This window comes from Hyperolius riggenbachi, chromosome 2 (genome assembly GCF_040937935.1).
Source record: "Hyperolius riggenbachi isolate aHypRig1 chromosome 2, aHypRig1.pri, whole genome shotgun sequence".
Taxonomy (NCBI): domain Eukaryota; kingdom Metazoa; phylum Chordata; class Amphibia; order Anura; family Hyperoliidae; genus Hyperolius; species Hyperolius riggenbachi.
The window spans coordinates 527,991,204-528,014,723 of NC_090647.1; the positions used below are offsets into that span (position 1 = coordinate 527,991,204).

General features: G+C 43.7%; 1 protein-coding gene across 8 annotated transcripts in view; it reads right to left on the reverse strand.

Annotated features, from left to right (window-relative positions):
* ST3GAL6 (ST3 beta-galactoside alpha-2,3-sialyltransferase 6) overlaps nt 1-23,520 on the reverse strand; it is a 242,363-nt gene that overhangs the window by 162,483 nt on the left and 56,360 nt on the right. For 7 of the 8 annotated variants that reach the window (XR_011026538.1, XR_011026539.1, XM_068270627.1 and 4 more), the window contains exon 2: nt 8,653-8,789. Coding sequence is in view for 5 of the 8 variants with exons in the window: in XM_068270627.1 (XP_068126728.1) it covers nt 8,653-8,662 (10 nt within the window). In the remaining 3 variants the exon portion in view is untranslated. Of the gene's footprint in view, nt 1-8,652; nt 8,790-14,321; nt 14,438-23,520 lie in introns of those variants that run through there. The other variant, XM_068270626.1, reaches the window with a different exon arrangement.

Here is a 23,520-nt window from a genome sequence, read left to right on the forward strand (position 1 = left end):
GCGTAAGATATATACTCACAAACCAGGGTTACCTCCAGGCAACCACTGTATAAGCAGGTGAGGAGATTAAGCCTGTCCCCACTAAGGATTAAGAAGTCGCTCTCTGTAGACGTGAGAAGAAAGGGGTATCCCCCTCCACCGAGGGTGGATATATACTATATAGCGCGATTGCGCTATCGCGTGCTGCACGCATTTTTGGGAATCGCAGCGCAGATCCCATTCATTTTAATGAATGGGATCTGCAGAGTAGCGCATAGGAGCGCAGATGGCGTGCGATCGGACGCGTTGCGTTCCGATCGCACAGCCATCTGCGCTAAATGATGTGAACGAGGCCTAAGTTATGAGCCCCAGAGCAAAACTTTCATGGGGCCAATGAAACAGTAAAAATGTAAAAACTGGTTTTAAATATAAAATACTAGCTGATTGCCCGGCGTTGCCCGGGTATGTATTTGGCTGGTGTTGGCTCCGCCCACTTTTTCTAACCCTAACACACAATTACTCACTGACCAAGTTTGTGAGCTTTGCGGTCTTTGGTATCAATAATTTGCATTGAAATGAAAAAAATCTGATTGGCTGTTTGTGGCTCCACCCCCTTTTCTGAATTTGAAACCCAGTCACCCAATAACCAACTGTACCAGGTTTGAGGCCTGTGCCATTAACAGCGCAAGAATGGCAGCAATTAAATATTCCCCTTGAAAAGCAATAGGTGAAGTTTGATTCACTTTTGTAGGCTCCACCCACTTTTCTGAATATTAATCCCAGTCACCCAGTGACCAACTGTGCAAAGTTTAAGAACCCTGCCATTAACAGTGTAAGAATGGCTGCAGTTTACATTCTCCCAGTGAAATTTGTATTTGTCTCCACCCACTGATGACCCGGCATTGCCCGGGAATGTATTTGACTGGTGTTGGCTCCGGCACAAACACTCAATGACCAAGTTTGTGAGCTTTGGGGTCCTTGGCATCAATAATTTGTATATTCCAATAGAAAATAAGCAAATCAGATTGTCTGTTTGTGGCTTCACCCCCTCTCCAGCATTTGAACCCCAGTCACCCAATGACCAACTGTAGCAGGTTTGAGGCCTCTGCTATTAACAGTGTAAAAATAGCAGCAATGTAAATATTTCACTTGAAAATCAACAGGTGAATTTTGGTTGGCTATTATAGGCTCCACCCACTTCCCTGAATATTAATCTGGGCAAAGTTTGGGAACCCTGCTATAAACAGTGTAAGAATGGCTGCAGGTTAAATTTTCCCAGTGAAATTTGTTTTTGGCTCCGCCCACTTTTTGTAACCTGGACACACAGTCATTCAGTGACCAAATTTGTGAGCTTTCGGGTCCTTGGCATGAATAATTTGTATTATCCCATGAAATGAAACAAATCTGATTCACTGTGGCTTTGTCCCCTTTTCTGAATTTGAACCCCAGTGACCCAATTACTATCTGTACCAGGTTTGAGGCTTGTGCCATTAACAGTGCAAGAATGGCAGCAATTTTAATATTCTCCTTGAAAAGCGACATGTAATTTTGGATTGGCATTTTTAGGCTCCAGCCACTTTTCTGAATATTAATCTGTTACCCAGTAACCAGCTGCGCAAAGTTTGAGAACCCTGCCATTAACAGTGAAGAAAGGCTGCAGTTCACAATTTCCCAGAAAAATCTGTTTTTAACTCCACCCACTTTTTGTAACCTTGACACACAGTTACTCAATGACCAAGTTTGTGAGCTTTTGGGTTCCTGGCATCAAAATTGTGTGACTGGAAGCAGTTGATCCAGCAAAGAAATCTGGCTGTTTGTGGCTCCACCCCTTTACTGAATTTGAACCCCAGACACTTAACAACCAACTGTACCAGGTTTGAGGCCTCTGCCATTAACAGTGTAAGAATGACTGCAGTTTCAATATTCCCCTTGAAAATCAATAGGTGAATTTTGATTGGCTCTTGTAGGCTCCACCTACTTTTCCAAATATTAATCCTAGTCACCCAGTGACCAACTGTGCAAAGTTTGAGGCAGGGAACACACTACATGCGTTTCTGCGCGTTTTGCCGCGAACGGCAAAACGCGCACGATTTTAGAGGCTATTGAAAATAATAGCCTAGCTCGGGAAACGCTGCGCCGCATGCGTTTGTGCGCGTTTGCGTTCACGTTTTTTTCCGCGTTTTGTAGCCGCACAGTTTTCTGCTTTTTTCCGCACATTGCATGACACTACATGCCATGCAAACGCAGAAACGCAGAAACGCACGCGGAAAAACGCACGCGTTAGACGCGACCGCAAAACCCGACGGAAACCTGGGAAACGCAGGGGAAAACGGCCCTGCAAGTGTGTTCCCTGCCTGAGAACCCTGCCAATAACAGTGTAAGAAAAGCTGCAGTTTACATTTTCCCATGAAAAAAAAGTTGTTTTTGGCTCCGCCCACTATTTGTAATCTTGACATAAAGCCACTCAATGACCAATTTTATGAGCTTTGGGGTGTTTGGCATCAATAAGTTGCATTTTACCATTGAAATTAATCAAATCTGATTGGCTGTTTTTGGCCCGCTCCCTTCAGAATTTAAACCCCAGTCTCCCAGTGACTGTAGCAGATTTTAGGCCTCTGCCATTAAGAGTGTAAGAATGGCAGCAATGTAAATATTCCCCTTGAAAATCAAAAGGTGAATTTTGATTTGTTACTGTAGGCTCCACCCACTTTCCTGAATATTAGTTCCAGTCATCCAATGACCAACTGTGTCACCCACCCACCCACCCAGTTTGAGAACTTTGCCAATAACAGAATGGCTGAAATCAATCTAACAAATCTGATTGGCTGTTTGTGACTCCACCCCTTTAGTGAATTTGGGCCCCAGTCACCCAATGACTGACTGTATCAGGTTTGAGGCCTCTGCCATTAACAGTGTAAGAATGGTAGCAATGTGAATATTCCCCTTGACAATCAATAGGTACATTTTGATTGGCTGTTGTAGGCTCCACGTACATTTCTGAATATTCATCCCAGTCACCCAGTGGCCAATTGTGTCAAGTTTGGGAACCCTGCCATGTTAAAAATGTAGTTGTTGGCACCGCCCACTTTTTGTAACCTTGACATACAGTCACTCAATTATCAACTTTATCAGCTTTGGGGTCCTTGGTATCAATACTTTGTATATTCCCATTGATAAATAAAAAAATCTGGCTGTTTGTGGCTCCGCCCCCTTCCTGAATTTCAACCCCAGTCACCCAGTGACCAATTGTACCAGGTTTGAGGCATCTGCTATTAACAATATAAGAGAATGGTAGCAGCTTAAATATTCCCTTTGAAAATCAAAAGGTGAATTTTGATTGGCTGTTGTAGGCTCCACCCACCTTCCAAAATCTTAATCTCATTCACCCAGTGACTAACTGTGCAAAGTTTGAGAACCCTGCCATTAACGGTGTAAGAATGGCTGCAGTTTATATTTTTCCAGTAAATGTTTTTGGCTCCACCCACTTTTTGTAACCTGGACACACAGTCACTCAATGACCAAGTTTGTGAGCTTTCAGGTTCCTGGCATCAAAAATCTGTGAATGGAAGCAGTTTATCCACCAAGGAAATCTGATTGACTGTTTGTGGCCCCGCCCCTTTAGTGAATTTGAACCCCAGTCACCCAATGACCGACTGTAGCAAGTTTGAAGCCTCTGCCATTAAAAGTGTAAGAATAGCAGCAGTTTAAATCTTCCTCTTGAAAATCAATAGGTGAATTTTAATTGGATGTTGTAGGCTCCACCCACTTTCTTGAATCTTAATCGCATTTACTCAGTGACCAACTGTGGCAAGTTTGAGAACCCTGCGATTAACAGTCTAAGAATGGCTGTAGTTTACATTTTCCCATTTAAAATGAATGGCTGAAATTTGATTGGCTGTTTTATGCCCAGCCCACTTTTCCTGGATTTGCAACCTCGGTCACCAAGTGACCAACTGTGCCAAGTGTGGGGACTCTGGCTTGATTACTGTGAGAATGGCAGGCTTTTACATTTTTTCCATTGGCTTCAATGGGTGAAATGTGATTTGCTGTTTGTAGCTCCGCCCAGGTGTACAGGGGGGACGCAAGACCCCCAGAACATATCATCCCAGGTAGTAAGGGATCTGCATACCAAGTTTCGTTCAAATCGGTCAAGCCGTTTTCGAGTGATCGCGGCACATACATACACACATACACACACACACATATATATAGATACACACATATATATATATATAGATAAACTGAGGGATATTAAAAAAAAAGTCACTTTTAAGGTGGCCACACACCATACAAATTTTTAAACATCTGTTCAATTAAAGAATTGCAATCAATTTTTCTGACTGATTGTAACATTTCAAAAATCTGACCAAAGTACCACACACCTATGTTCAATTTCCTACCAATTATGATAAAAATGATTGGATACTCTTAACAAAATTGCTAGGGTGTGTATATTAATAAATTGACAATCTAACACACACCATACAATCTTTAGAAAGATTGAAGAAAAATATCTGGCATTCCGGATCGATAAAAATCAAAGAAAACGGGAAATCCGATTGGATTTTTCAGTCGTGTGGAAAAAAAAAAAAGAAAAAAGCTTTCAATTTTTTCGGGAGCTCCGATCAATTTTATCGAATTACAGTAAAATCGGATCATTTTATTGCATTGTTTGTGGCCACCTTTAGGAGGAGGAGGATAGATACAATTGTTTCTCTCATCAGTTTATTTTCACCTCGGATGTGCTTTAATAACTGCGCAAGATGCTCCTGGCAGAGGGAGCGCAATCGAGCAGCATGCAGCCTGGGCCACTAATACACAGTAGTCTGTGACTCCCGGGGCTGACAGCAGCAGAACAGAGGGAACAATGAGGAGGATTGGAGGTCTCTCAAACACGTCTCTCCATATATCAGGGAGAGACTCACTCAACTTTATATCCTTCTTCAAGCATATGTCACAGCACTATCTGTATTTGTACGGTCTCCCTGTGTCCTCATTGGCTACCTCCAAGCACTCCGATTTCCTCCCACACCCCAAAAACTGTAATGCGGCTCGCCACATGGCAATGCAATTCCTATAGACGCTCACATTGCAGCGTAAGTATTGCTTTGTAACTGAATGCTGCATGCAGTGCATTTCCACAAACACACAAGTTAGCGATTACAGTGAACCATGCTTTTTATTGGAATATATGCTTCACTGTATGCAACTCAAGGCGCAGGTAACATGTGGTGCTGCTTTCCTGATCTGTTGCGTTGAATTCCTGCAGTCACAGGGAACGCAACACTACACTCACTGTGAACGTGGCCTACTCTGATAAAACGGTCCTTTTGTTTTGTGTCTGTGTGGAGGACATCTTTAGGCATCCCTCAGTGGCTTGTGTACCCGCCTGGTAGGTGAGCAGAGGCTGAGTAAACCACCCAGAATCTAAACACTTTCTACTCAAGGACTTCGGTTAATGAACAATTTGTAATTCAAACAGAGACTTAGCCCAGTGCTCCCTTCGGATTTATCAGAGCTTCCAAAACTCACAAGGTGTTGGCCCAAACAGGTCTCTATCACCCAGCTCTCCTGTGTTCAAGAGCTGCAGTTATAAAGTCCAAATGTCCACATTGTTTACTTTACCAGGACCACAGAACAGAACGCCCAGCTCAGCAAAGATCTAAAGTCTCCACACAGCCATCCTGGCACTCAGACTCTTCTGTCACAATCAGTGCAATCGTTCCTAGGGCTGTGGAGTGGCGTGTGGCAGAAGAAGAAAAGTGCTGCTGGCAGCCAGTGGCAGGAAAGGAGTCATGTGGTAAAAAAAGGGGGTGATGCAGAGCCGTGTGCACTGCTCACTGGCTTCAATTCACAAAGCATTACAGCATATGGGAATGCAGAAAACATCTGATTTTACCAATCATTTAGGAAAATGTTAATTCATCAAGGCTGTTACCAGCAAGCTTAAATTGCAGAGCGGTGAGGTAAATTACTGGACTTGTGCAGTCAACACACGTCAGTGAATGTCAATTCATAAAGATTAAAACATGCTGTAAAGCCAAGTAACAAGTTTGGTAATTACCGGCAGCACTTTTGAGTCGAAAACCAGCTTCTGCCTGCTTTCAGGGTGTGATATCCCATGATAGCCCAGGACTGACAGAAGCAAAGAGCGCACAGGAACAGCCTCCCTCTCCTGCAAGTCCCTCTAATAGGCTCCCATATGTTCTATACCCCCCCCCCCCCCCCCCAGGCAGCAGAGGAGAGAGCTGCCACAGAAGAGATTCCCCCTGCAGTTCTTCAGACCTTTAGGTTCCTGTTTGAAGATGTGGAGGAGCAAGTGGGGAAATCATCTAAGCATGGCATGTTTGATGTTTCTTGGAAGTTCATCTAAACTCTGGCCATTAAAGGGATACTTAAAGCGGATCCGAAATGAAAAACTAACTATAACAAGTAACTTGTCTATATATCTTATCTAAAGTTTAGATAGTTTACACAGCAAAATATAGCTGCAAACAGCTTTAATAGAAAATGATTATTTCTTCCTGTGATACAATGACAGCAGCCATGTTGTTTGTAAACATTACACAGAGGCAGGCTTATCTGTATCTCGATCACTAAGCCTGTGAAAAAAACCTAATCCCCCCTCCTCCCCTCTGCCTCTGAAATCAATGGCTAGTAACACCTCCTCCTCCTCCTTCTCCTGCCCAGACTGAGCTCCCATGACCCCTTGCTACTGCCAAGGCTCTCTGAAAACCTGTGGGCGTGGTTTATTTAGTTTATAGGGAATTCGAGTATTAAAGGGGAGCTGAAGAGAGAGGTATATGGAGGCTGCCATGTTTATTTCCTTTTAAGCAATACCAGTTGCCTGGCAGCCCTGCTGATCCTCTTCCTCTAATACTATTAGCTATAGCCCCTGAACAAGCATGCAGCAGATCAGGTGTTTCAGACTTTAAAGTCAGATCTGACAAGACTAGCTGCATGCTTGTTTCTGGTGTTATTCAGATACTACTGCAGAGAAATAGACCAGCAGGGCTGCCAGGCAACTGGTATTGATTAAAAGGAAATAAATATGGCAGCCTCTGTATACCTCTCACTTCAGTTCCCCTTTAAAACAAAAGCAAAAAAGTATTTGGCTTGAGGAATGCCCTATAAACAATAGGAGAGGGACACAATTATGCAATGAGTAAAAGTTCACCTCGGATCCACTTTAACCAGCATACCGGTATGGACAAGCTCAGCTCATCCATGGCCGCCGCACTGGATTGCTCTGGCCCTGGTGGGCCGATTTTCTAGCTGCGTGTTTATACTGATCGCTGCCGCTCGCCGCCGACGCGCCGCTACCCGCCACGTAACAGGGGCGCCCCCCGAGACCCCATGCGCAGCCTGGCCCATCAGCGCCAGGCAGCACTTAGGGGTGGATTGGGACTCCTTCCGACGCCATGGGAAGCCAAACAGGAAATCCCGTTCTGAACGGGATTTTATGTTTTCTCTGATCACCGGAGGCGATCGGAAGGGGCAGGGGGATGCCGCTGCACAGCGGCTATCATGTAGCTAGCGCTAGGCTAGCTACACGATTTAAGAAAAAAAAAAAAAAGTGCTGCGCCGCCGCCCTGGCCGTCCTAATAGAACGCCAGCGTGGTTAAGCCAGGGTAAAAAAAATAAATTCAATTTTACTTACCCGTAGCTTCGCCCAGTCCCCTGCAGCCGTCCCGTTCCCCCGCAGTTACTCATGGATCCTGCCAGCTAATTTTGTTTTCACCAACAGGCTTACTGCACCTGCGCAGGCCTGGCCACATGTAGCCTTCTTCGTGTTCCCGTCCGCAATAGCATCCTGCGCAGGCACAAGACGCTATTGCAGATGGGAATGCAAGGAAGGCTACGCGGGGCCAGGCCTGTTGGCAAAAACGAAACTAGGTGGCAGCGGTGGCCCGGAGGATCTGTGAGTAACTGCGGGGGAACGGGATGGCTGCAGGGGACTGAGCGAAGCTACGGGTAAGTAAAACTGATTTTTTTTTTTACCTTGGCTTAAAGAGAAACTTCATCCCAATCAGTAGCTGATACCCCCTCTGCCATGAGAAATCTATTCCTTTTCTCAAAAGGATCATCAGGGGGCTCTGTATGGCTGATAGTGTGGTGAAACCCCTCTCACAGTGTGATGTCAGGACCATGGTGCTGACATCACACTGTGGGTGCCTTGTTGCATTGTGGGAAATAACAGCTGTTTCCAACTGCTAAAAAAAAGCAAGCAGCATCTCCTTCCAGTGACATCCCCTGCCAGCAGTAAAAAAATTTCCATGTGACAAATGTCAGAACGTAAATCAGGAAGAGGAAAGATTTTACAATGAGCAAACACTGACTAAATCATTTATACATAATTATTGTAAAAATGAAGCAATTTTTTTATTGCATTATTTTTACTGGAGTTCCTCTTTAAGTATACCTTTGAATAAAATTTTAATAAAGACTAGATTCAAAGGGAATAGAAGGGGACATGTAGATCTATATGCTATGCATATGACCCTGTCGGCGCACTCTGCCGCAAGATCATATGATTGTCCTTTGCAAAGCAAAAAACATGTTAAACCAGCCTGAGACTTGGGATTCAATCGAAACAATGAACCTATTCAAAATATTGTACAACGTATGCCAACCATATCACTCGATCACTATCTGCATCTTCCACAGACCCACCTTGATACATGGTACAGATCCTCTATACCCGGACGGAACATCTAATGAGAATCAGTCACTTCCTCATTGCAGTCCTCGGGCCTTGCGCCTGTCTATCACTGCGAAGAAAGTCCACATTGAAACTCACTGTTGAGCACCTAAGAAGGGAGAAAAAGAAAAGAATTATAGTACTAAATTAAATACAGCAATTTAGAGTAAAACATTAAAAAACACAACATTTTTCAGTGAATGCTGACTATGGATGGTCTGAAAATGCCGGTTTCAGATTCTGACGTAATTCTACTTTCCAAGAGGCGTCTTTCTGATTTCTTCGGAAATAAGGGCCATTTCCATTACACGCTACATAGCCGCATTGCACCTCGGGTGTCCTGAAACCAATGCACGGCAATGGAACAGTTTCCACTGCTTGCGGAGTGATCAGAGAATCTGCAGCATGCTGCAGATTTTCGCACGGTCGCATCCGCCCGTCGTCCCCTCCATCCATTTCCCGATGTGGAAGTGACGCGAACGGCAGCGGAAGTGATGCGATGCGGCGAGGTAGCCGCATTCACATCACTACGACAAAGGAAAAGGGTCCTAAGAATTTCCACATACTGATAACCACAGAATGTTATTTTGTTAATTAAGTTACATAGTTACATAGTTATTTTGGTTAAAAAAAGACATACGTCCATCGAGTTCAACCAGTATAAAGTACAACACCAGCCTGCTCCCTCACATATCCCTGTTGATCCAGAGGAAGGCGAAAAAACCCTTACAATTTAAAAAAATATTTGCGAAACCTGCCTTTTATTGCAGATTATGCGGAATCCACGGTACACTTCCTAATACTTCCGTCTTCTGATTGGCCTAAAAATGCCTCGGTAATCTGATTTCGGCAGTACAATACTGTTTATCTGATTGGTCCAATGATTCAGAGACTGGTAATTTGCGTGAAATTTCCAGGTCTCGGTAGTGCAGTACTTCCGCGGAATTCTGATTTCCGTTGTACCAATTTCCGCCGCGGAAAGCCGATTACCGATTGGAAGCTTGAACATTGGAATTCCGAAGCTCATCCCTATTGTTGACCTCATGCTGACATACAGGCAATGAGACAGGTGCCCATCACTCACACTGCCTAACCCCGGTATGGTAACCTTACATGACATGGCACATCCCATAGCCCCTCTCATTCACTGCACTCCAATGCATTGAGATGGTTAAAAGTCCACAGACAGCAAAGCCTGGTACACACATCCAATTTTGATTGGCCAATGATTAGCCAATTTCACCATTTACATGTAGTACGAGAGCTTAACTACACAATCTGCTCATCGTATTCAAAATCTGTTGCCTCTCATACTACATGAAAGTGGTAAAATTGGGTGATCGGGTCTGCCGCAAATCAACTGGGAAAATCTATAAGGGCAAGTTTCCACTCGGGGCAATTTGCAGAAAAAAAATTGTGTCAAGCATGCAAATTTCCATAACGGTGCACAGCTAGTGGGATTCGAATGTGTTTTCGCATCATCACAAGAGCCAGTGTGTGCAAACAGGCCCTTAGTGTACTGGCACATAGATGCTGACTCCTACTCATCTATTTCCAGTTACACCCCCCCCCCCGCCCCCCCCCCCCCCCCCCCACAACAACTAACTGAATGCTAAGGAGGCAAGTGGGGAGGGACGGGAACCTAAGCAGCCACAAAGTACACAATCTCTTTTACGTACATTAGTGGTAAGCCATGTTCCTGGCATTTTGCAACAACTCTTGCAAAAGAACTTTAATAAGTGATTGAGCTTCCTGTAAAGTCATAACAAAAAAAAGTTGCAAGTTCTACAACCACATGTTAAAAAAAGGCAACTGACTGAATGCTGAGGGGGAAAGAGGGGGACCTAAGCGGCCACAAAGTACTCAATATATTTTAGATCCATCAGTGGTACGCGTTATTTCTGACATCTCTCGCAAAAATGACTTTAAGAAGTGACTGAGTTCCTGTGAAGTTTTTATAAAAATAAAGAAAAAATAAAAAAAATGTTCTACGACCGCAGGTTACAGAGGCAGCATTAGGGCGAGCTCAGACTCAGAGCGAGGGCTAATTATAGAGACATGCCCTCATAACCAGTTACGGCAGCAGTGAAAGCAAAGACGTCTACTTCCACCCTGACTGCTGTGTAAGCCGAATTTTACCTCACGCTTCCTGTGCAGAAAAGTCTCTCTCTGTGGAGAAACATGTGTCCAGTTACAGAATGCTGGGCTCTCAGGCTGGAATGTGTAAAGGCAAGCACCAGCTGAGGCACGGTCTCTTTTTTTTTCTTACCAATCTGGTATATCTGATCATGTGTGCTAAATGCCCCAATGTTATGTACGTGGGAGAAACTGGACAAACACTGCGCAAACGTATGAATGGACACAGGCACACTATTAATGATACCAAATCTGGACTCCCAGTTGCTACACACTTTCGGTCCAACGGACACAGCATGGATGATCTTCGTGTCACTGCCCTGAAGGGCGGCTTCAAAACGTCAAATGACCGATTAATAGCAGAAACAAAATTTATAAATTGGTTCAAAGCTGTGCAGAAGGGTTTGAATAAGGACAACAACTTTCTATATTGGTATGAGATTGATGATATATGAACTGTCTCAGCCACTCTAGCTGAACTTGTGAACTAAGAATTTACGATACCTCTGGGTCAATCCTAATACCAGGTCTGTGAGCAATGGAGTAAACAAGGAACCTTATCTTACCCCATTTAGATGGTCTGTTTGTATTAAGGCATCTTAATGACAATGACGTATTTATGCTTGAAAAAAAGATCTGTTTTCCCTTTTGATGTTGCATGTATATAAGCTGTCTGTACCACCAGCTTGCAAACTAACAGGATGTAAACCTGACGAAGGCTGCAAGGCCGAAAGCTTGTTTATTCTTACTCATTTGTAGTTAGCCAATAAATGGTATCATCCTGATTTAAAACTTCTTTTTTTTTCTTTATAGGCTCTTCACTAAATCCCGGAGGAAAATACCTGTTGTACCTCTTCAGCTTCTAGGAGGATTGCGAGACCTACAGCTTTATATTTTTAAAGCCTCATACACACGCTAGATGAAAGTTGGCTGAGGAGGCCGATAAAGACCGCTTCTACTAAGCATCTAGTGTACAGCTGTCTCCAATGCTGTCTAAAGTTGCGGCCAGAGCTCAGCCCGATGAATTGATCGAGAGCATTGTTCTCCTCACTCACCCTGCCCCTCTTTAGACATCACCCCCGAGCTCCCTACTTCGTTGGCCCCAGGGCTGTGGAGTCGGAGCAATTTTGGGTAGCTAGCGTCAGAGTTGGTGGTTTCATAAAGTGAGGAGTCGGATGATTTTTTTTTATATCACAGCCCTTGGTAAGTATTAGACTAAGGAGTCGGAGTCGAGAAGTCAGAGTAATTTTTGGTACTTGGAGTGGGAGGTTTCATAAACTGAGGAGTTGGAGTCGGATGTTTATTTTTCACCGACTCCACAGCCCTGGTTGGCCCTCAAGCCCCAACACAGTAACAGAAGACGTCTCAACCTTGCAGGCTAGGGAAGCATCTGTACGGTGTTGGCCCTGCAATGTTGCACCAGGGATTGAATCTCGATCACTGCCAGGCGACATGCCTTATACGCAGGGCCGGGCCGAGGCCAGTGTTCTCCCCAGGCTCTTTTAGCCGGGTGCTCCACCCGGCTAGATTTGGTGACCACCCGGCTGTCATCGGCTCACCTCCTCACCACCTCCTATGCTGTAAGCACAGTAGCCATGCATTTTCAACTTGCCCCACCCGGCTACTTTTTCATGCCACCCGGCTAATATTTCATGCCACCCGGCTGGAAAAAAATTCTGGGGAGAACACTGGAGGCATAGGCTGGAGAGGCTCCAGCCTCAGGGCGCAGTGTAAGAGGGGGCACAGAATTCATTCAGCTGTCATTCCTAATTGTGTTTGAAGCAGAAAGAAATAAGAAAAGGGGATACATGGCAGTGACTGCAAGCCAGATAACTAGATATTAAGGTGTTGGGGAGGTTGTGGGCCCTGTGGCGCCTCTTAATCTAATAGCAATCAGTGTTTGATGGCTCGGGTGGCAGGGATGGAGGGGCGCACTTTGGTGTCTCAGCCTTGGGTGCTGGAGGACCTTGTCCCTGCTCTGCGCAGGGCTGTTGAGTCCGTACAAAAATCCTCAGTCTCCGAAGTTTATGAAATCTCCGACTAATTTTTCAGATACCCAAAATTGCTCCGGCTCCTACTCCACAGCCCTTGCATGACTATGGAGTGGGTACAAAAATCATCCGACTCCCTAGTTTTTGAAGTACCCAAAAATTGCTCCGACTCCACAGCCCTGCCTGTACCTGTGTATCAGGTTTTACAGCCAGTCTTAAACCATCCCTTTGGGTGTATTCTGACTATAACTATTGCATTGTAGAATCACTTTGCATATGTGCGCGTACAATTCTATGCCATCTCTACATTGTAACGGATTGCGTTATTCTAACTCACTACATGCAGTACATGCAGTGGATAATGTGTACGATTATATGCGCACATTCCATAGACATTGGCTGCGCTTCTAAATAATGTGTGTGTAGTTGCAGTACAAGTGCTTTATGCAGGAAATGCTGCTAAATTACAGTATGAGTATTTTGGGGAAATGCTGCTAAATTATGTTTATTTTGCGAAAACGCTGCAAAATTATGTGTATTTTGGGGAAATGATGCAAAATTATGTGTATTTGGCAGAATCACTGCTATAGTATGAGTATTTTTGGGAAACAATGCTAAACTAAGTGTATTTTGGGGGAAATGCTGCTAAATTATGTGTATTTTTGGGAAATGCTGCTAAATTATGTTTGTTTTCATCACATGAGCATTCTTAATCATTTTGTCCTATGTTGGGAGAAACTAATGTAATGCTTATTAATCCCATTGTATATCTTCGATGTGAAGTTAAATTCTCTGTTGTATAAACAAATACAAAACAAATGAACTTTGCAAATGTCTAAAAATAATAATAATGATTCAATTTATGATAACTACCAAAGGCAAAACAAGACAGAAAAATTTAACGAAAAAAATCCCACATACAGATATAAAAAAATAAAAAATAGGGAGGTTTCCTAGTATTTACTGACACAAGACAAAATGATTTCTCTGCTACACAACCTGTTGCCTTTGCTTTTACAATGCACCAGGAATCCAAATTACATTTCGATTGTATGTCTGGGTAACGTTGCTTAATGTGTATTTTGGGGGAAACGGTGCTAAATCATGTGTATTTTGGAGAAAAGGCTGCTAAATTATGTGTATTTTTTGTTTGTTTAAGGAAATGGTGCTTAATGATGTGTTAAAAATGTTATATATTTTTGGGGAGTTTACTGCCAAATTAAGTGTATTTTTGAGGAAAACCGCTGCCCAATTATGTGTTTCTGCTGGCAAAACGAGCAAATCCACTGTCATTTTGATCTGTACATGTTATTCCACTATTGGTAATATGAGAACTCAACTCACTAATCTGGATATCTCCATAAGAAAAGCAGGCATTTCTCTATAACCATTTGCTACATCCCTTTTCAGTGTACCCTCTCGAGATTCCTTCATCTCAGCAGATCCAAAGCTTCCTTTATAAAACTCAAGAAACGAGACTGCCAGTGAAATAAAGAGGAAATTTGCCTCAGTACCTCTGTACTTTCCCCGCTGATGTATGCCAGGTGGTCGCATACGATTTCCCTCCCGTCAAATGCCACCTCTCGGGCTGCCGTTACAGAACGCTGCAAGTCACCAGCCGCTCGGAAACAAAGCGAGGTCTCACAATGCCAGGCTTTCTGTCTGCTGTAGTCTTGGGAAAGCTCAACCCAAACAACGCCGCCACTGGCAATATGCCAGGGTGTCAACACAACTCTATGTTGTAGCAGCACAGATCAATGGCGAGGGATGAATAACCGTGAGATGTGGGGTCTCCAATCACATTGTGTTACCAGGTTTGCCTATTCCTTTGCAGCTCATTAGGAAATACATAAAGAATTACAAAAAAAACAACAACTGGAGAAAAATTGAAACATAAACTCTGGGTAGACATCTACGGTAAGTTACACGGTTCAAAAGTGATACAAGTGGCAATGTCTGACTTCTTTGGTGTCCCAGAGTCCCAGACAAGGCAGCCTGCCACGCCCACCCAACGTTAAAGAGGCACTGTGGTGACATACAGTGGAAGGTAGTGATGGTCAAGTAGATGCAAATAACTCCGAGTTTATGCAAATTTATGCAGTTCAAATTTTACCTCAGTAGGATTTGATTGGTTCATTTTTAAGCTGCATACATTTACATCAACTCAAAGTTATTTGCATCTACTTGACCATCACTAGTGGAAGGCAGTAACTTATTCACGATAACTAACAATCTTAGATCAAAAGGATTTAATAACTTGGTCACCCCCAGAGTCCAACTCAAAACCTTTGGAGACAGGGCCTTCTGTCATGCTGCCACTACCCTATGGAACTCACTGCCACACCCAATCAGGACAACTCCATCCCTGGAAGCATTTTAGTCCAAACTGAAAAGCCACCTGTCTGGCATTTATGAACGCCTGACTATTTCCTCTGTAACATGGTCCAGCCTGCAACCCTGTACTGATCTGAGACGTAACTATGCACTTTGAGTCCTATGGGAGAAAAGTGCTGTACAATTGTTATTGTATTATATTGTATACCGACTTTTACAGTAATTTTCCTGGTTTCAGCATCAGAAACGCTTCCTATATCTATATACTGCTATATATTAGTATGTTGCCCTCCCTCCCAGTGACTAATGGTGTGTACACACTTGAAAGATTATCAATCGAGATCTTAGACCAATTTTACCACCTTCCATGTAGTATTATGCTGGGCATACACGGTGCGTTTATGCGCCGGAATCGAGCCGCTGGCTCGATGCCGGTGCGTCCCCACTCGTCCGCGCGGGGTATGGATCGTTTCCCGCTCGTCGCCGCGGGCAGATCCTTATCAGCCGCTCGTTTCTTCCATTGTCCGCCCGCGGGGATCGAGCGCGGTATCGATCCGCTGCGGTGATCGGACAGGTTGAATATTATCAATCGAGCCATCAGCGGCTCAAATGATAATAACTATCGCATCATGTATGCCTAGCATTAGAGCCATACTCTACACAATCTATTCTATTGAGCTGAACTCTCCATCAGATAAAAATCTTTGCAAGATGCTGCACACAAAGATGCTGTAGACATTCAAAAGATCAATATCTGCAAACGATCTGTTCCTGCCAAAGACCCGTTCCTGCAAATTGCATTCATAGTCTATGAGATCTGCAGATCCTCATACACACCTTGTTTAACAGACATTCATCTGCATATCTGACAATCATCTGCAGATCTGAAGATCCATCCTGGTGGATCTGATCTGCAGATAAATGTCTGTTAAACAAGGTGTGTATGAGGATCTGCAGATATCATAGACTATGAATGCATTTTGCAGGAACGGTTCTTTTGCAGATACTGATCTTTTGAATGTGTACAGCATCTGTGTGTGCAGCATCTTGCAAAGATTTCTATCTGATGGGGAGTTCAGCTCAATAGAATAGACTGTGTAGAGTATCGCTCTCATATTACATGGAAGGGTGTAAAATTGGTCTTATATCTTTCATTTATCTTTCAAGTGTGTATGTAGCATTAGCCTAGGCTGTCCAGACGTCACTCTTTATAAGTGATCGATAATAGGTCACCGGTCCATCACTCCTGGGACTCCCGCTTACAAGCTGCTGGTGCGTTAGAAGGCTCGGGATACCCCATCCTAAATACAAAGCGCTAGATACACCGGGAATATTTTGGACAGCGAAACTGGAAAAGTGTCACTAGAAAGCAGGCCTGGACTGGATCCCTGGCAAACGGGTGAGGAGCTGGAACACCTAAAGCTTTCAGCAGCAATTTGTGAGCTTACCCTGCCAGCAATGCCTCCTACAGGGCTGGCTTCATAAAATGTGAGGATTGTAAGCAGCGCACCATATATCCGCTACTTGCAGCCACTGTCTGAGGTAAATATGTGCAAGTTTAATGACTCTACGGCATTTCCTACTAGACTAGCAACATAACTGTACAAAAACCAAACAATATACAGGAACGTTTTCCCTTGTGGAGTCCGTTGTTCCAACTCCCGCTTAAAGCGCAAGCACACCTTTAACTGATGACACCCATCGGGCATCTGGAGCCAATCAGTGGCACCGCTGGGCCGGCATGTACAGACGTGTGTCAGCTGTGTAACTGACAACAGAGAGCCTGTTACTATATGGGATGACAAAGCAGTGCGTATGTGAAGTCACGCAGCGGGCAGGGGAGTGTCATGCACAAAGGAGTTGCCCATTGCCCAAGTTGATGCACTGAGCGGATTGCTTGCAGAGCGGCGTTCAGTGGCTACTGTACACACGCCTGACTACCGTCTAAGGTGGTTGTTATCAGATTTCTCAGTCGACTTTAGTCATGCATGGGTAGAAGGCTTTATACTGACCCCTACAAGAGAGGAGAACAGTGCTAGGCTGGCCAGGGGCCACTACCACACCCCTATTCTTATCTAGAGGGATGGATGGCAAGCAGCTTAGCTATGCCTCCTATCCTAGAATGCCGTTTGGCATGGCCAAGCTTGGATTTCAAACTTAAAAAGTATACCCGAGCTGAAGCGAGAGGAATACGGAGGCCATATGTATTTCCTTTTAACCACTTAAAGAGAACCTGTACTGAGTAAAAATATTTAAAATAAACACATGAGGTAACTTCAAATGAACATTACATAGTTACCTTGCCATCAGTTCCTTTCAGAAGATCACCATTTTCTTCTGACAATAATCCCTTCCAGTTCTGACAATATTTTGTCAGATCTGAAATATATCAGTTGCTGTCAGTAAAATATCAGTTGCTGTCAGTTATGGCTGAGAGGAAAACTGATGTACCAGGTAATGTCCATGTTTCCCTATGGCTCAAGTGGGCAATGTTACAGTTTAACTGTGTGCTGACCAGAAAGCTGTTATGGGTAATGGCCATTTTTAAAATGGAGGACGGAAAATTCCCCTGATCACAGTGAACAAACAGGACGCGGGACAGGAGAAAGACACTGAGGAGTAGACTACATGGAAGGAAAGTATGACTCGTGTATGCTTATTTTGACTTTTAATTTTCAGTTCAGGTTTTCTTTAAGGACGAGAGCAATTTTGACATGTCAGCACTGCTCCCATTCATTTGCCAATAACTTTTTTTTACTACTTATCGCACCTAAGGGCCCGTTCAGAACAAATGCGGATGGCCATGCGTGCGGAACGCGTACGGACCGCAACGCGTACGAACGCACGCCATCCGCGTTTGTGTGCGTTGCGTGGCTGATCCCATCACTGAAAAGTGAATGGGACAGCCACGCGTTTTGACAAAATCTGCGTGCAGCATGCGTTCCCGGACCGCACAGGTCCGGAACGCATGCAGTGTGAACATCAGACATTGCACTCTATGCACTGTCTGATGTCGTGCGTGTCGGCCTCCTGCACACGTTTCCAAAAAGCGGCTGAAAACGCGTGCAGTCTGAACGGAACCTAAATGATTTATGTATGGTTTCTTTCAGGACAAATTAAGCTTTTAGTGAGTAATATTTTTGTATAGTAATTACCTTATTTTCTATGCATTTTAAAGGGAAAATAAGGTAAAAAATGGAAAAACACACTATTTCTCTATTTACATCCATTATAGCTTTACAATAAACAGTGCTAACTATAAGTTAAACCCACACATTTTATTTGCTTATCCATCCTGGTTATTACAACATTTAGATTATGTACCTAGTAAAATTATATGGTGACAATATTGTATTTGGAAATAAAGGTGTCTTTTTTCTGTTTTGTTTGTTTTGCTTTCTCATTGTACACCATCTCATTGTACACCATCGATGATTACAAAACCTTATTATACCCTCATGGCATACATACTTAAAAAGCCAAGTTCCTAACGTAACAATATAGTCGTTTTCTTTTATATTCTGTCACTTTGTTTTCATTTTACAAGTCTTGGTACATAATATAAAAAATTGCTATTGCTTTTGATTCAGTTTGTTACTAAAAAGAATACACAAGACATAGCCTGAACCCTAAAACACCCTAAAATCTATTCTACTACTTATCACGGTTAAAATGTTACCCCATATGTCTTGTGTAGCTATACTAATACTTTCCCAAGTTTGATTATAATTTTGAAAATTAATTTTTATCTCTTGTGAGGTGGGTCCAAGCTTTAAAGAGAACCTGTACTGAGTAAAATTATTTAAAATAAACACTCGAGGTAACTTCAAATGAACATTACATAGTTAAATTGCCATCAGTTCCTCTCAGAAGCTCACCATTTTCTGCTGACCATGATCCCTTCCAGTTCTGACAACATTTTGTCAGAACTGAAAGATATCAGTTGCTGTCAGTAAAATATAAGTTGCTGTCAGTTACAGCTGAGAGGAGAACTGACGTGTCCATGTTTCCCTATGGCTCAAGTGGGCGATGTTACAGTTTAACAGTGTGCTGACCAGGAAGCTGTTATGGGGTAATAGCCATTTTCAAAATGGAGGACGGAGAATTCCATTGATCACAGTGGACAAACAGGACGCAGGAGAGGAGAAAGAGATTAAGGAGTAGATTACACGGGAGGTAAGTATGACTTGTGTATGTTTATTTTGACTTTTAATTTTCAGTTCAGGGTTTCTTTAAAAACACACCAAAATGTATTCTACAACTCGTCCCGGATAAAATGATAACACATGTACCTCATTTAGTAACAAACTGGTGGTGCACTCTTCCCAATTACACTGGACGTGTATACTCGTCCAGTTAGGCTGAATTGGTTAAACAATACCAGTTGCCTGGCAGTCCTGCTGTTCTCTTTGGCTGCAGTAGTGTCTAAATCAGGCACAAGCATGTAGCAAATCCAGTCAAACATATGATCTGCATGCTTATTCAGGGTCTACGGCTAAACGTATTAGAGAAAGAGGAACAGCAGGACAGCCAGAAAACTTGCATTGTTTAAAAGGAAATAAATATAGCAGCCTCCATAGCGCTCTCACTTCCTTTCCATACCCCTCTCACTCTCACAGAAGTGAAAGTCTTCCTTTTTTTTTGAGAATAGACTCAATGTATAACTTTGGCTCTGTATATCAGAATACAGTCCTAAAAATTAATTAATTAATTCCTCAAACTGCAAAAAAAATAAAAAATTATATATATATATATATATATATATATATATATATATATATATATATATATATATATATATATATATATATATATATATATATATATATATATATATATATATATATATATACACACATATACATATATACACACACACACACACACACACGGGTAGTCCCCGACTTACGAACGACCCGCCGATACGAACGGCATGGATTCAGTGTTTCTATGGGAACAAGCCCCCCCCAAAAAAATTTCAAATCTAACTTGTTGAGAAAATTGATAAAAAAAATTCAAAGAAGGTGGAAGAGGGCAGAGGTGACACAGAGGGGGACACTGGAGGCACAGGGGGGGCACAGAGGGGGACACTGGAGGCACAGAGGAGGTACAGGGGACAGAGACAGCACATTGTTCTGACTTAAGAACAGATTCAGGTTAAGAATGAACCTACAGTCCCCTATCTCGTTCTTTAACCGAGGACTACCTGTATATGAGACTTCAAGAAATTCAATACAGGGTACACAGGAGTATGGTTGCTATGGTTACAAATAACAGCAATGAAACGATTACAGTGCGTTTAGCAGGCTGCCTATTAGTAGGAATGAAAAAAGAAATACATCAAACTGCAAAAAGAGTAGCACCCAATCTATGTTTAAGAAAGTTTTATAGTAAACGCAGAATTTCTGGATCTATGCCAGATCTATGCCAAATCAAATACGCTCCTGTGCTAAACAAAACTCAGTCATATACGCAAATATACACTGGTGTGTGTTATATGCCAATCATGCATTGTATTGCCAATCTGGTACTGCTTTACATGACAGGACAACTGAAGTGAGAGGGATATGGAGGCTGCCATATTAATTTATTTTTAAGCAATACCAGTTGTCTGGCAGCCCTGATGATCCTCTGCCTGTAATACTTTTAGCCATAGACCCTGGAACAAGCATGCAGCAGATCAGATGTTCTGACATTACTGTCAGATTTGACAAGATTAGCTGCATGCTTGTTCCTGGTGTTATTCAGAAACTACTGCAGCCAAATACATCAGCAAATATGGCAGCCTCCACATATGTCTCACTTTAGTTGTCATTTAAAGAGGAGCTGTCACAGCCATACTATCTCAGAAAAAAAAACACCTTCATACGGTAAGTAAATACTTGCCCTACTTACATAACATATCAAAGAAATGAACAGCGCTACTTAAAAACAGATGAATGCTTACCTGCAAAAAAGTGCAGACCCCACTCATGGGATACAAATACACAATGAGCACACATACAACCTGTCTACCACTTGGAGGATGTTAGTTTCCACTAACACCTTGCATGCAATTTGTTAGGTACTCGTCCCTCCCACTGTCGAAGAAGTCTTTCCTCCATGGGAGGGGACCTAACACTAACTAAATCCTACCTATGCATATGCATAGCCTGGGCGCGCTACCAGTAAAATTAAGAATTGCGCAGAAAAAGTGGGATCAGCGCCTCTGAATGGCCTCAGCTCATAACATATGTATTGCACTGCCCACATTTTGACTTTAGTAGAAAAAGAGTGGAGTGTTGTACCGTGTTAGCCATGAGTAAAAGTAAGGAGTTTTGAATCAGGATGATAACATTTATTGGCTAACTTAGAGATGGATAAACAGTGAGCATTCGGCTTATAAAAAGCCTTCATCGGACTTGGTTCCTGACAAAAACTGAAAAACACAGCTTATATATACTGATATACAGAGGAGAAACATTCTTTAGCAAACATGAATGTAATTAGACGGCTTAACTGTTATGCTGAATACACACCATGAGTTTCCGTGTCGCACGTGTCCGTCGATACGCGTCGATTCGATTATTTCCGAGCATTTCCGAGCGCATTATGATTATTTTTAGGTCGATTGCCATGTAAAGTATGGCAAATCGACCTAACGATCCATCAAACCGCGAATCGGACATGTCGGAAATAATCGAATCGACGCGTGTCGACGGACGCATCGAACGCGGAAACGCATGGTGTGTATCCAGCATTACTCAGGAGGCTTTCCTAGGCATTCTGGCTAAATTGATAAGATCAACAGGTCCCTCAACATAACATAAATCAGACTCTGGTGATGGGGAGACATCGTAGAAAAAGAGGAAATCCTTCTTAGCAGTTCAGATTTCAACTGTGACTATTTTGAAGTCAATTCTGATGTAATTTCCTCCCTTACTCTCCTCTGCCTGATTTGCCCGCCCTCCTCTTTAGAAAGTCCATAGTCTCAGCATGAGAAATATTGGCCAATCAGAGAGAAACAGAGGCATGGGAGAGGAAAAAAGGAGGGAAAGAGGCTTCAGCTAATCAGGCTGCATTAGTTAAGTCTGAGGAGAAGTAGAGATTCAAAAAAGGACAACCCAGCATGGGTGGCCAATGCGCCGATCGCGATCTACCAGTAGACCGCAAAGGATTGCTGGGTAGATCGTGGTCAGATGCTCAAAGTAAATTAGCCTCGGAGACTGACACTGGGCTCTTGTGCTGTGACTGGCTGGTGCTGCACTGCAAACCAGTCACAGTATGAGAGCACAGTGTCAGTCTCCGTGACCCCCCCCCCCCCCCCCGATAGTTCAGTGATTGTGCCCTTGGCTCCTCCCTTCCAGCACTTCTTGCGGCTTGCCGGATCTTCTATACCAGTGATGGCTAACCTTGGCACTCCAGCTGTGGTGGAACTACAAGTCCCATGAGGCATTGCAGTACTCTGACAGCTCTAAGCATAACTCGGGAAGGCAGAGGCATGATGGGATTTGTAGTTTTGTCACAGCTGGAGTGCCAAGGTTAGCCATCACTGTTCTATACCCTTGCCCACTGAAGTTACAGCGCGGCTGCCGAGAACGGGCGCTCGTCACCTCAGCTAGCCGCACACCGATTACCTGCTGATAACATTAGCCACCTGGTAGGTAACGCAGCTTTCTTTAGTTGTCTAGTTGTCCCGCGAACACGAGAACAGCGGGTATCGGGCCCGGATTTACATCAAAGGAGCCTATAGGCACAGATGGAGAGGCATTTGAGCTGCCTCTCCATCATGCGCCTGAGGCACGTGTCTACAGTGCCTTATGGTAAATCCGGCCCTGGCAGGTACTTTTCCCTCACATTGGGTGGAACTTTGCCTGGCTGATAGTACAAGGTGCACAGTGCTGCGGTCCTATGCATTCTAAATCCACAGTACTGGCCTACTTTGCTATACACACAGCAGTCACGCCAGCCAGAGGAAGCAACCACACCGCATCCTCCTCCATCAGCTGCTACTTCTGGGCCGGGGGCAATAGCTTCTTCTGGGGGGGGGGGGGGTTGGGAAGATGTCTGGTAGCTCACCTTGCCTCAGATGTTTCAGAAGACGCTCGCGAGTTGGAAAAGTGGACTCCTCAGAAAGGTCTTGGAAGCACTGGCACTTCCAGAGACAGAAGCTTCCATACCGCACATTTGCGAGCCCAGACTCCCGCGTGCGCACTGCAGACCTGCTCGTCTGTAGAAGCCCTGGGATGCCAATACTTCAAGGACTCCCGAAGGTTTATTCGCCCAGCTGGTCGAATAACTTCAACGGAAGACAGCAATGCACCAAAGGCACAATGAGAGGACCGGAAAAGCTCTATAGGATCCAGATCCTTCCCTCACCATAGGCGGTTATGTATTGCT